Genomic DNA, 15,076 nt, shown 5'->3' with positions numbered 1-15,076 from the left:
AAGACATTCTGCTCTGATATATTTATACACTAGTTTTTTTTTATACTTTCTAAAAATAAATGGTTCTCAGGAAGGATTGATCCTTGGACCTAGCAATCCACAGACTTAGAGGAAGAGCCTGGAAGGTACAAAGAGGCTCTCTGGGAGAGAATGGTATTACACAATCCATAGGAATAGGAATACCAATAATAAGAATAGTTAGCAGTGTGAAATGGCACATATAGATCTCGTAAGGTGGGAACTGTGAAACAAATCTGTAACTTTAGTAACATGGAAGTCACTGGTGTCTTTTTACCAAAGCGGTTTAATGGAATGATGGATGAAGTTGGAAACCAGTTTACAGAGCAGATTGAGATGGAAGGCAGTATATACAGTCTAATCTATACAGACTGGCTTTTCAAACAAGCTATAAAGAGAAAGGAAAAGGAAGAGAACATGCTTAAAATGGAAGAGTCCTGAGTATATTTAAGTACTGAAGAGAAGAGACAGTGGAAAGGGAGGGCAAAAATTCAGGGAAGAGTATAATGAAATAATGGATATAGTAGGATCTCTGAAGAAGCAGCAAGGTTGGTATTCAGGGTGCAGTGGTAAGAATGGACTTGAGTAAGAAGGAAAGAATGTTCTGCATGCTACCCCATCCTGTCATCTTCCTCAAGCTACATTTTTTTTCTTCTTTATCCATGGGGACATTTGTGCTCAATACATGAATCTTTCTGAACATGGTTTCCCCTTTTTCTTGTTTCTATTTCTGCTAGTCTGGGGCTGCCATGGCAGACCCTCAGAAGGTAGAAGTAACCTTCTGGAAATAAGATGTATATTACCTAGCCTAAGAATTTTTTGCATTATAAATTGGAGTATCTAAAAAAAATGTTTGAAAGTTACCTTAAATTTATTTAACTTATAAAGCTAAGTATATGTACTTAGCATTCTAAGGGGTTAGAGTTTTATAATGTCAAACAAATTGTCCAAAATAAGTTGAAACTCATCAATTTCTGTTATTCAAAATATTCCTAGTTAATCAATGGAAGTGTTTTACTATTTTGCATATTGAGTGCACTTTGAAAAAAATATGTTTCTTATTGTCAGAGGAGATAATTTTATGCATGCTCAGTGCTTGGATTTACTAGTAGGGGATGCATGCTTCTGAGTCAAATTCATACTCATACTTAGTTGTCATGGTTTCCATTAAGGGGTAATAGCATTTAGTTTTTCATCTTGTAGGTGTAATTTATTTTTTACCATTATACTTAATTGTGAATATACTTAAGGGCTAGTATTTCAAGAAAAATGTAGCTACACTTTATCAACTTTCTTATACTTGTTTTTAAAATCTTTATTGAATGTGCATTCTCAAACATATACACACATAGAGGAAGTAGTGTATGGAAACTATATGTTCCCATCAACCATCTTCAAGATTATCCACATTCTAACAAAATCCACTATTATGTATAATTATAATGTGCCAATAAATAAATAAGTAAAAATAAAAAGAGATAGTTAACATTCTCTTGTTTTTGTTTCATCTATCCCTCTTTTTTTTTTCTTTTTTTCCTTACTGGAGCACTTTAAAGCAAATTCTACATAACTTGTCATTCCACTCATAAATACTTAAGTGTGTGTTTATTAGTAAGGGCTAAAACCCAAACTATTATCATATCCAGGAAAATCAAAATCATTTCTTAATATCTAATACCCAGTGCATGTTTAATTTTTCCCTGAGTATCTCAAAAATGCCTCTTATGTACACAGCTTCTTCAAGTAATGATAAAAACAAACTCAGAACACTTCACTCAGGTAGGGGTGCGGTGGTGCATGCCTATAATCCTAGTAGCTCTGGAGGCTGAAGCAAGAGGATCATGAGTTCAAAGCCAGCCTCAGCAACTTAGCGAAGCCCTAAGCAACTCAGCGAGATGCTGTCTCTAAATGAACTATAAAAAAGGTATGGGGATGTGGCTCAGTAGTTAAACACCCCTGGGTTCAATCACCAGTCCCCACTCCCACTCCCCTCCAGAAAAAAACTTCACTCAATGAATAAGTCTCCCAGATCATCTCTTAAATCTCTTTTAATCTGTAAACTGGAGAATTTAGATATTTTCTGTACTAATCATTAAACATTTTCAAATTTAAAAAATCTTTATAGTGTACTGCAGCTTATTTAAAAAAAAAGCACAAAGCAAAACAATAACTAACTATTGCATTGGGCATGTCTTCCCATATTTAAGAAAACAAAGCTCTAAATGGGAGAAGCATTTGATACCCAGTCTTGAACCTTTTGCTAATTTCCACGGGTTAAATAGATAGTGCACTTTTGAGGATGAACCAACATGCCCGTTGTGAAAAGTTCGAGACAGGGAGGCTGTAGTAGGTGAGTTTTCTACTTTTTCCCTGTTTGCCTCCATCCCATCCCATTGTTAATGTCTGAATGGCTGTTGACCCATCACATAACTATTAGGTGCTGTAGGAGTCCTCAGTATAAACTTACCATGCGATCATTTGCATGTTCACCTCTAAATTACTTTAGGATTATTATAAATTAAACATTGCTCTCTTGTGCTCTTTATGCTGTGCATTTGGACAGAGGTCAGAACTGCAGCAGGTAAGAGCAGTTGGTGTTTCAATGTAGATTAAATGAAATGCCAATGGTTTTGTTGCAAGTGCTATCACCTTGCTTAACTGATAGTGAACTAACTGGAAGGAAAACCAAATGATATTCCTACTCAAAACTTTCCGAGGAAATTGTGACTACTTCACATCAAAAGATAGTTGTAATACTTTTCTGTACAGGACAGAAAAGACTTACTTATCCAGGAGGAAAGTTAAATTTTCTAGGCATACCTACCATGACAGTTTTCTGAAATGGTTTATTGATTCTTTACATTGATTTATGGCTTTTTTAATTGTAGCTGAAATCACTAACTTGTTATCAAGCAGGGTTTTTGCTTTGATAAAGCCAGTTATGCAGTTAACCTCAGTATGAGGAACATCATAAACCTCTGCAGATAAAGGATTCCATGAGTTCATGTGAAAAAATTGGGGAACAAAGACAAAGGACCATTCCTTAAAAGAAAAGGATTCTTTTTAGTTAATTGTGCAGAATATTATTTCAGTTTTTCTTTCTTGTAATTACAGAAGTCAAATGAGCTAGATATGTTTTTCAAATAACTACAGCTCTGTCACACAAGACTCATGAATATTGTACAGTGTCTGCAAAGTGCAACTGTGGCTTGTGTTTTTCCCAAAGTAACAATTATTTAAAACACTCTTTAAGCAGCTTAAATCTAAATTTTATATTGTTTAAATATATATATTTCTAGATTACAATATAATTGAAATATTCAATTAAAAGAACAATCCTAAAAATGAGGCTCTCCTAGGTCATGCGGTATTTATCAGTCTCCAAAGAGTTAAACAGTTGAAGTAACACTAGCTCAGAAGTTAGCACCTAATATGGCTTAATTTTTAAGAGTTTCCTGCCAGATGCGGTGGTACACACTGGTAATCCCAGCTGCTTGGGAGGCTGAGACCTAATCATGAGTTCAAAGCCAGTCTCAGCAATTTAGCAATATATATGGCATATATTAACAATAAGCAATCAGTGAGACCCTGTCTCTAAATAAAATACAAAAAAAGAGCTGAGTATATGGCTTAGAGGTTAAGTGCTCCTGAGATCAATCCCCAGTACTGAAAACAACAACAACAAAAAAAGAGTTTTCTTTTCCCAGGAGTGACAGGTCTTGAATGCTAGCTGTTCTCTTTTATCAGGGTGATTTTTTAGACCATTTGTAGACATAAACTAAACTTTTGTAATGGAAAGACCTTTGGAAAAATCTATTCATGTTACTTAGATAATTTGTCATAAACTTCCATCCCTGCTACCATATGTTTGAACACCTGATCCTCACTCTTAGAAGAGGGTTGTAAATTCCACTGTAGCTGCTGTTTCCCTTTGGACTGCATGTGTTGTGGAGCCAGTTGGGCCCCCTGTCAGACAGGTGCTGATAGGAATTGTGGGCCTCGTCCATGTCTGTGCCTTGTAAAGGTTGCTTGTTGATCCTAGTCATTTTTTACACAACATACATTTTAGCTTTTAATTTAACTTTTACTATGGTATATATAACATTCACTTTTTTATTTTTAAGATCCAAGAAAACATTCTTGGCCAAAATCTAGGGGAAGTTACTGCCACTTTGTTCTGTATAAGGAAAACAAAGACACCATGGACGCTATTAATGTACTATCCAAATATTTAAGGTTGGTATTTTGTTCTTGTTCCTCTACAAAATCAGAGCATTACTAATGTGTTTTTTGTTTTGTTTTCATTCCTTGCTAATGGAAAAAGAACAGGAGCATAGATCAGTAGACAATAAATGTACCTACCAGTTTTCTTAGGCAACAGGTAAATTAATTTTTTAAGCCCCGTGCCAATAATTCAAGAAGATAGTTCTGAAAGTAAATAATTCACATATTGAGAGTTATCGATTCATAAGATGGAAATGAAAATTGACTTTCTCCCTTAAACCGTAGTTTGATGTGGTTGCAGGGATTGGCTTTACCAAATGGGGAGCTCTCAATTCCTGGAAACTGACTACATGGAGAACCTGGAAACCAGTCACGTTTTCTCAGAGGGTGCAAATGTAGCAGAGATTATGGTCTTTAAGGTTGGGACAAGTGCCAAAGCTTTTTTGGTTTTGCTTTGTTTTTAATAGAATGGCTGTAGGCACCACAACAAATCTGTGTGCTGTGAAAAGTTACCTAAATTTAAACATGGTAACAGTTTTATGTAATCTGGTGAATTGTTTATGATCAATGGAAGTGCACTGTTTGCTTTTTTTTTTTTTTTTTTTTACTGTCTAGCCAAGTCTTTGAACAGTATCAGTTACTAATAACCACAGTGTTGTGAATCAAGCACTGTAAGAAGTTTCTCCCTATTTTACTCTTCCTCTGTTTATTTTAAATGTACTTATTTTGAAACTTAATTATGAGAAATATGATTTCTTAAGATATGTGACTTTGGGTTGTTGTGTTTCTGTTTTACCAGAGTGAAGCCAAACATCTTCTCTTATATGGGAACCAAAGATAAAAGGGCTATAACGGTTCAAGAAATTGCTGTTCTTAAGTAAGTAAAGATTACTTGTCAGGATTTCTACTGGGAAAATCCTAGCATCACTTTTCTGAGTTCTCAAGTTTACTTTATGGGATTTACATCTTCTCTTCATAAAATAAGCAATTCCATGACACATATTTGTAGCTAAATCTTGGCATGCATTTATGATAAATTCATTTAAGATAAACTAGCAATTGCATTATTGACTAAAAGGGAATATGAGCTAGTAATACGTTTTTTTAACCTTTATTTTATTTGTTTGTTTGTTTAATGTGGTGCAGAGGAGGGGATCCAGTGCCTCACAGGTGCTTGACAAGCGCTCTACCACTGAGCCACACCCTAACCTTGCTAATGGTTTTTGATAGGCAAGCCTAATTGCCCTGAAGAAAGGTGGCACCAATTTACCACCTTTATTCTAGTGCCTCCCCAGCACAGTATTATAATGGGGGGTGGGGAGTCTCTTATTGATTTGAGAGTAAAAAAATGGCATCTCATTATTTTATTCTGCATTATTTGATGTGAAGTACTTGATTTTTTTAAGACGGAAGACACTTCTCATTTTGGTCAGCCAGCAGGTGTCATACCTGTTCAGGATACTGCTCTGCCCTCAAAGAATTGTGCTGCCTTTATCATTTTCCTGTTGATTTCATAAAAAAACATATCAGACACTTAAATTTTGGCCTTTTGAAAGCACATAACACTTATCTCACGGATACAGGCTACACCCTTAGTTTGCTTAATGGATCTGTGGGGCCAGGCAGATTGGCCTTTCCCGTGAGAACTAGTGAACAGGATGCATCCACTCTGCCACACAAGGATTTTAATTTTTGCTGAATTGATCAGTTCTGGGGATAAGCAACGTTTCTTTTCAGCTTCATGTATCTCTAAAGCCGCCTAGTAATTTCTACAGGATCTCAAGCAGGAACAGCACTATTCAGAATGATTTGTTTCTTTTCCTGCCTGTGCCTGCCAGTACTTGGGCCAATACTTCCCTGGCTTTGTTAACAAATGTTTTTGTGCAACTTGTCAGTTAAGTTGGCTCCTACTATATAAAAGTGAGATTGTCATACTCTCTAGTCATTTAAATTGCAGGAAATTTATAATCAAAGAACTTTTCCTAAGATCATCAGAATTAAAACAGTGAGCAGTATAATGAAGACATTGTCAGCTCCACCCATATTTTCTCAGCAATATGACCATCAAAAATTGAGTATAGCTATGGGGTTTTGCTCTGCTGAGGGATTCAGAAGTATATGTCTATTGTATGTTCAAAAAATAATAATATTATTCAGCCATAAACAGGAATGAAGTACTGATATATTTTGCTACAATATAAATCTTAAAAACCTTGCACTAAGAAGTCAGGCACAAAAGGCCACATAATGATTCATTTATATGAAATATCCCAAGTAGGGGAATCTATAGACAGAAAATGGATTAATGGTTATCAGGAGCTGCAGGGAGAGGAAACGGAGGGAATGGGAGTGACTGCTAACTAGGTGTGAAGTTTTTTGTTCATAAATCCATGGAAGCTGGTGTGATGGCACACACTTGTAATCCTAGTGGCTCAGGAGGTTGAGGCAGGAGGATCACAAGTTCAAAGCCAGCCTCAGCCACGGTGAGGCAGTAAGCAACTCAGTGAGACCCTGTGTTAAAATTTAAAAGGGGCTGGGGATGGTAAATTACCCCAGGGTTAGACTTCCCGTACCAAAAAAAAAAAAAAAAAACAATGTCCATGAAAGTTTTTAGAATTAGAAGAGTCTTGCGCAACATTGTGAATATACTAAAAACCACTGAAATGTATACTTTATGATAGTTAAAATGGTGAATTTTTTTTTAAAGAGAGAGTGAGAGAGGAGAGAGAGAGAGAGAGAGAATTTTTTTTTTAATATTTATTTTTTAGTTCTCGGCGGACACAACATCTTTGTTTGTATGTGGTGCTGAGGATCGAACCCGGGCCGCACGCATGCCAGGCGAGCGCGCTACCGCTTGAGCCACATCCCCAGCCCCAAAATGGTGAATTTTTATGTTAATTTTATTTAAAAAAAAAAAAAAAGCTGCTGTCAGAAACTATTGGGGCATAGTATCTATAGCTCTCTTTTTAGGACAGCTAGATTGCCAATTGGATTCCTTTTTGTTCTTGATCTGAATTATTCTGTCAGTTCCTGCAGTGGACTGACCAAAAAGGAATCTGGTCCTCCTGTTCCTAAATTTATTCATACTGAACTTCTGCTTTCTTTCTGAATTCTTGGGGATACATATCCTGGATTAATTCACACCTTTGGGTTCTACTGTCATCCCCATACATTTGAACACTAGGGCCTGGTGCCTCCTAGCAACTGACCCACAGTTGGACTATATCTGCTTTATCCTTTTTTGAACTTGTCCTGGATTATGTGTGGACTTGGGATTGGACAGAAGACAGGGAAAATGGAGTACAAGAGTGGCCCATTTCCTGATTTCTCTGGCTGTCTTCCTACCCTTTCTGTTAATTAATGGGGCAGTAACATTTTTATTTTCCCTCAAGAAACCTGATCAGGCTGCTCCTGCATGTATCAAGCCAGGAAGCAATAGGGTAGTATATAGGGTATCAAGGGATTATCTTTAGCAAATATGAGACATTTCATCAAAGAAAGAATTCTGTGAGATCAGATTGCAAGTTGGTAGGATATAGATGAGTTTTTAACAATTTTATTTAACTTAGAATAATATATTTATAACCAGGAAGTAGGATAAATTTTTACCATTAGTTTTTTCTTTTTTTTTTAATTGTTGGTCGTTCAAAACATTACATAGTTCTTAATATATCATATTTCACAGTTTGATTCAAGTGGGTTATGAACTCCCATTTTTACCCCGTATACAGATTGCTGTATCACATCAGTTACACTTCCATTGATTTACATATTGCCATTCTAGTGTCTGATGTATTCTGCTGTCTATCCTATTCTCTACTATCCCCCTTCCCCTCCCCTCCCCTCCCCTCCCCTTTTCTCTCTCTACCCCCTCTATTTCATTTTTTCCACTTGTATTATTCTTCTCTTACCCCTCCTTTCCTCTTATATGTAATTTTGTATAACCCTGAGGAACACCTTCCATTTCCATGCGATTTCCCTTCTCACTCCCTTTCCCTCCCACCTCTCATCCCTGTTTAATGTTAATCTTCTTCTCAAGCTCTTCGTCCCTACCCTGTCCTTGGTTACTCCCCTTATATCAAAGAAGTCATTTGGCATTTGTTTTTTAAGGATTGGCTAGCTTCACTTAGCATAATCTGCTCTAATGCCATCCATTTCCCTCCAAATTCTATGATTTTGTCATTTTTTAATGCAGAGTAATACTCCATTGTGTATAAATGCCACATTTCTTTTATCCATTCATCTATTGAAGGGCATCTGGGTTGGTTCCACAATCTTGCTGTCGTGAATTGTGCTGCTATGAACATCGATGTAGCAGTGTCCCTGTAGCATGCTCTTATTAGGTCTTTAGGGAATAGACCCAGAAGGGGAATAGCTGGGTCAAATGGTGGTTCCATTCCCAGCTTTCCAAGAAATCTCCATACTGCTTTCCAAATTGGCTGCACCAATTTGCAGTCCCACCAACAATGAACAAGTGTACCCTTTTCCCTGCATCCTCGCCAGCACTTGTTGTTGTTGGACTTCATAATGGCTGCCAATCTTACTGGAGTGAGATGGTATCTTAGGGTGGTTTTGATTTGCATTTCTCTGACTGCTAGAGATGGTGAGCATTTTTTCATGTACTTATTGATTGATTGTATGTCCTCCTCTGAGAAGTGTCTGTTCAGGTCCTTGGCCCATTTGTTGATTGGGTTATTTGTTATCTTATTGTCTAATTTTTTGAGTTCTTTGTATACTCTGGATATTAGGGCTCTATCTGAAGTGTGTGGAGTAAAGATTTGTTCCCAGGATGTAGGCTCCCTGTTTATCTCTCTTATTGTTTCTTTTGCTGAGAAAAAACTTTTTAGTTTGAGTAAGTCCCATTTGTTGATTCTAGTTATTAACTCTTGCGCTATGGGTGTCCTATTGAGGAATTTGGAGCCCGACCCCACAGTATGTAGATCATAGCCAACTTTTTCTTCTATCAGACGCCGTGTCTCTGATTTAATATCAAGCTCCTTGATCCATTTTGAGTTAACTTTTGTGCATGGCGAGAGAAAGGGATTCAGTTTCATTTTGATGCAAACCATTAGTTTTTTCTTAGTTTTCGGAATTGAGAGGTCCACAGGGCAGGCTACACTCCTCTGTTGAGGTATTCTATGATGAGCTACTTTGGGACAGAACTCAGCCTTTCTTGCAGGCACAGTGCCTGAATTTGCATCCAGACTTCCCTCAGGTCAGTATTCCCAGGCAAAGCGAAACATGGCTCCTGATAGCAGAAGTGAGCTCAAAGACCAACACTGGGAACGGCTGACAGACTCTGGAAGAGTGAAATGTGTTCTTCAGCATAGTGAATGAAGCACACACGCCCTTTGTTTTGCTGATTGCAGTATGAGTAGTTGTCTTTTCAAAGGAAATCTGAATTTAGAAAAATTAAAACCTAAAGCCAATTTTTTATGTACAGTGATGTATCGTGGCATTATTTCATATGTTGAAAATTAGAAATAATTCCAACTGATTCTTCTTACATAAAATGAATACTTAAATAAACTTAATTGGATGAATTATTTTTCTTAAGTTAAATTATTTCTCCTAATTAGGAAAAAAAATCTCTTTATATTAAAGTAGAGATTAAGGAATTCTGTCTTAACATGACAATATATAAAATGAAATGCAATGTCTTAGTAGTGACATACTAGAAACATTTCATTTACAGCAAGAGGAAGATAAAGCTGACCTCACTATTGTCATTGATCATTATTCTGGACATAGTAGCTTATGCAAACTAACAAAATTAAAAAGTAAGAGGGCTAAAAATGAGAAGGAAAGTGGCTAATTTTTAAGTTTTTATGGATGATATTGTTGTTATCTACTCAAGATTTGATTGAAAATTATACAAGATAAGAAAAATTAATACATAAGAATATACAACTAGAAATTTCAGAGGAAAAATGAAATCTATTATAAAGGAAAATGAAAAAGAACCATTAGGATCAAAGATTTCTTGAAAGCATAAGATACCTATTAAAAATACACTTTGCAGTGCTGAAACATGAATAAAGAAATGATAAAACCTATTCTTAGATACTTATAAACCTGTCTTCTTACTGAAAAAATGTATAAACAACAACCCCACTAATAAAAATACTAGTGTAAGTTTTCTAATTAATCAAGCTGAGCATAACATTTGTGTGGAAATGTTAAGATGCAAAATAAGCCTTAAAATTCTGAAAAAAATGACTAATATAGGAGGATTTGGGGGGCTTGGGCCATAGCTCCGTGGCAGAACACTTGCCTAGTGTGTATGAGGCACTGGGTTCGATCCTCAGTACCACATAAAAATAAACAAATAAAATAAAGGCCCATTGTCCATATACAACTACAAAAATAAAATAAGAAGGAGGAGGATTGGCCTCAGTATTAAAGGATATTGTAGAAATATAGCAACTGAAACAATTTTAACATTGGCAAATTATGAGGTAGAAAAATTATAGGCCTATATACATTGAAGGACTTAGTATGTATTCAAAGTAGCATTGAAAATAACAGAAAAAAATCGTTGACTCATTGTTGCTGAGAAAACTGGGTTACCATCTGGAAAAAAAAAAAAGTAAAGTTGACTACCTACCTTAGTTTCATATGTCAGATAAATTCCAGGTGGGTTGAACATTTAAACATAAAGATAAAACTGAAAGTATTCTACTAAAACCTGGGGTGTTGAAAAGTAATCTCTGACTAGGGACACCCTTTCTATGACTTGAATCAGAACTTTTTTTTTTTTTAATAATTCATGAATTTGACTAAAATTTCTGTATTTAGTTCTCATTTACAGAAAAGTGTTGTCAACTGTAGGGGGAATGGTAAGATTCAGAAAAACACTCTTTCAGTGGACACTGTAATATCTTTGGTGCCTAAACAGCTGGCTGAAGTAAGGGTACTATGTGAGGGCAGATTTTTTTACACAATTTCAAAAGTGTGCCTCTATAGAGAGAAGTACTCTATAGGGAGAAGTACCTTTGCAGTGGAAAGACCTAATAAGCACCATTCTAATCAAGTGATGAGCAAACTAAATCATTGTTTGGGGTTTTGGTACTGGGAATTGAACCCAGAGATGCTCCCACTTTATAATATAGAGACTGGCCTCACAACCTTGTCTAGGTTGGCCTCAAACTTGGATCCACGTGCCTCAGCACCCTGAGTAGCTGAGATTACGGGCATGTGTGCCCTGCTGAATCATTGTTTTTGATATGTCATATACTGAACACATAATGAACAGGACCACAATGTCACCTAAGTAGTATTCCTACCAGTATGTTTACCTGACTTTACTCACAAAGAAACAGAAAAATCTAAATTGAAAGACATAGAACTGGATTATTCTAAAAGTCATGAAAAACAGCACGTTAGCTAGATCCAACATTTGCTCCACGGAGATCAAATAGATACCACAACCACAATATGTGATCCTCTACTGGATCCTGAATTTAAGCAACTTAGAAAACAAAACACATAAACAGAACCAGCTGGATGCAGTGGTACACACTTGTCAACCCAGCTACTCTAGAGGGTGAAGCAGGAAGATTGCAAATTCCAGTTAGTCTGGGCAACTTAGCAAGACCCCATTGCAAAATTTAAAAAATAAAAAGTGTTGAAGATGCTTAGGATGTTCAGAGGAATGACACCAGTATCAGCTTGGCTGTGACGAGGACCTTAGGAATAATGGCAGTGGTAGGAGCGCATACAAGAGGGAGAAAGGGTATTGCCAAATGGGAAGCTAAAGAGTGATTCAGGAGTCAGGCATGCTATTGTCATGATTCTCTCTATAGATCCCAGAGAACTTCATTAGTCCCTTTTGAGGACAGCACACACAAACACACCCACAATGACTTAAGGACTCCCGGCTAGGCTATACCTCTTAAAGGTTCACCACCTCCCATAATTTCACACTGAGGATCAAGCTTCCAACTTATGAATCTTTAGGGGACACACTTAAACCATATCCAAATCATAGCAAGGAAATAGAAACAGGGAGGAGGCAATGGGTATCTACATATTGGTGGTGTGAGCATAAATTGGTTCAACTTCTGGAGGGTGATAAGAGTTAAAATTTTAAATCCACCCCTTCTACTTTTAGAGATTCTATCTCATACAAATACCTGTATAGGTGCACAAAGAAATGTGAGGATATTTGCTGTAGAATTGTTTGTAAATAGCAAAAGATGGATAGCAGCTTAAATGTTCATTGAAAGAAAGGCTAGGAATATGGGGCTAGGGTTGTAGCTCAACGATACAGCACTTGCCTAGCAAGTGTGAGGCACTGCATTTGATCCTCAGCACCACATAAAAATAAATAAATAAAACAAAGGTATTGTGTCCATCTACAACTAAGGGGAAAAAAAGGCTGGCGGTATAGTTCAGTGGTAGTAGTGCTTGCCTTGCATGCTTAAAGCCCTGGGTTTGATCCCCAACACTAGAGGAAAATTACCTACACTCGAACGTCCATTAAAGGACAATGCAACAGACATACTGTGCAGCTGTACAAAGGATGAGACAGCTTCAGAAATACTGTGTGGATAAAGCAAACCTCTAACAGGCATTCTTTAAATGACTAAGGCAAAATGCTCAGCTTTTTTTTTTTTTTTTTTTTAATGTTTCAGTGCTAGGAATTGAATCCAGGGCCTTATGTAGTCTAGGCAAGCATTCTACCACTGAGCTATATTCCTCAATCCAATATCTGTGTACCCAAATTTGCTTTTTAAAAGAGAGGACCTAGGGGCTGGGGCTGGGGCTGGAGTTCAGTGGTAGCGCACTTACCTGGCAGGTGTGAGGCACTGGGTTCCATTCTCAGCACTGTATATAAATAAATGAGAAAAAGGTCTATCAACAACTAGAAAAAAAAAAATTTTAAAAAGTACGTAGGTACTTGTTAATATGGGTGTGCTTACTTTGTGAAAATTTGTCAGCTGAACTTGTATGATTTATTTTTTCTAAAAAGAAAGCATGCGTATATATATATATATATATATATATATATATATATATATATATATATGGCTTACTAAAAATATATACAGAAAATATTTCTGGAGAAATATATTAAAAAAACTTAATATTGACTGTCAGTGGGGAGGGGCATTGGGGATTGAGATAGGACAAAGGCTTTTCAATACAGGTTTTTGTTTTTCTACATAGATTTCCTACTGAAGAAAACAAGGAATTTTTAATTAAATTTTTATAATAGCATAGGAAACATATTAAATGGTAGCAGCAGGGTACAGATTTGTGGGAGGGTACCGGCTATATATGTAACTTTAACATGTGTTTTAAAAAAAGAATGGGAAGAAATTCAAAGTTAGGTTGAACAGATTTTTTTCCAGGGGATGAACCTATGAATTTTTTCTTGCTGCATTTTTGTGTTTTCCAAGTTTTCTGTAATAAATTCACAGTATTTTTCTGATAGACAAAAATGTGACTGACCATTTTTTAATTGCTTTTTACCATTCTTTATAATTATATGGGAATGCCACCATCCCTTTACTCACTTCCCCCCATGAAAAAATAGAAAATTTCACAAATATTGTTGTTCTCTTACTCATTAGTGTATTAACTACAAAGCATTTAAGTGTGTAAAATATGGCCTAGGTCATGTTATTCCCATAGAAGCAGGCACTACTGTGTTGACAGAACAATCCAGAAAGAAAAGAAAATTGTGTTACCCCAACCTTCTTCAGTGCCTGTCTTTCCCAGCAGTCACAGCTGTGGCGTAGTCTTGTTTTCTGTAGTAAGGTATCTTAGGCTATTTCAGTTAGACAATAACTCATGATTTTCCTTCTGCTTCATTTTTTTTTTTTAAAGAATAACTGCACAAAGACTTGCCCACCTGAATAAATGCTTGATGAACTTTAAGCTAGGAAATTTCAGCTATCAGAAAAACCCTCTGAAATTGGGAGAGCTTCAAGGGAATCACTTCACTGTTGTTCTCAGGTAAAGAACTGAACTGAAGGAATGCCGACCAGAGGTATCGTGCCTGGTCATCTTGAATCTGTTCATAACAGTTGTTAATCAGGTGCGGGTTCACTGGTATTGGGCCTGAGGGAGCCCTGAGGTAATTGCTTCTATAGTATTTATACTGGAAAATAATCTCCATTCTCCTTTTAAAAGCTTAGCACAACCTTTGGAAAAACAGTCTTCTTCAAATACTGTGTTAAAAGATAGCCTGTGATTTCATTTCATTGAGATACCTGAAAGAGACAAATCTGCAGAAAGTAGAGTAGAGGTTATTGGTGGCAGGGAGGAATGGAGAGTTATTCTTTAATGGGTACAAAATTTCAGTTTGGGAAGATGCAAAAGTAAGTAATAGTGATAAAGATTACACAATATTGTGAATGTACTCAAAGCTATTGAATCATACATTTAAAAATGACTAAAATGATAAATTTACTGTTAAAAATATATTACCACAATTAACAAAGAGCCCTCAGGAGAGGGAGAGAAAGTACAAGGGAGCAAAGGAGATACATAGATGGGTCACAATCATTTATAATACACATCCCTAAATGTGTTTGGCTGTAAATATTTTTCTCTGGATAATTTGGGCCCCTGCAGAAATATAACAGGAACTGATGACCAAGTACAACAAGCTATGAACTCTCTCAAGGAGATTGGATTTATTAACTACTATGGAATGCAAAGATTTGGAACTACAGCTGTCCCTACATATCAAGTTGGGAGGTTTGTATTTAATTTTGTGGCTTTTATCTAAAAGAGATCTCTTATAAAAAAAAAAAAAAAAACAAGGTTTTTGTTGTTGGTGTTTTAAATTATTTCTAGATTTCTTCATGTTTAGGGTGACTAA

The 15,076-nt window shown here is 36.3% G+C and overlaps 1 protein-coding gene across 3 annotated transcripts in view; it reads left to right on the top strand.

Moving 5' to 3' along the window:
- The window catches only part of PUS7 (pseudouridine synthase 7), a 59,460-nt gene that overhangs the window by 22,320 nt on the left and 22,064 nt on the right, over positions 1 to 15,076 (top strand). For 2 of the 3 annotated variants that reach the window (XM_081284717.1, XM_081284716.1), the window contains exons 6-9: positions 4,143 to 4,254; positions 5,042 to 5,119; positions 14,077 to 14,205; positions 14,827 to 14,952. In XM_081284717.1, coding sequence (XP_081140843.1) covers positions 4,143 to 4,254; positions 5,042 to 5,119; positions 14,077 to 14,205; positions 14,827 to 14,952 — 445 coding nt within the window. The remainder of the gene's footprint in view (positions 1 to 4,142; positions 4,255 to 5,041; positions 5,120 to 14,076; positions 14,206 to 14,826; positions 14,953 to 15,076) is intronic. The other variant, XM_081284718.1, reaches the window with a different exon arrangement.

Source organism: Spermophilus citellus (assembly GCF_964194105.1).
Source record: "Spermophilus citellus genome assembly, chromosome: 3".
Classification (NCBI taxonomy): domain Eukaryota; kingdom Metazoa; phylum Chordata; class Mammalia; order Rodentia; family Sciuridae; genus Spermophilus; species Spermophilus citellus.
The sequence above is the reverse complement of the archived record's forward strand: the minus strand, read 5'-3'. Positions and strand labels throughout refer to the sequence as shown.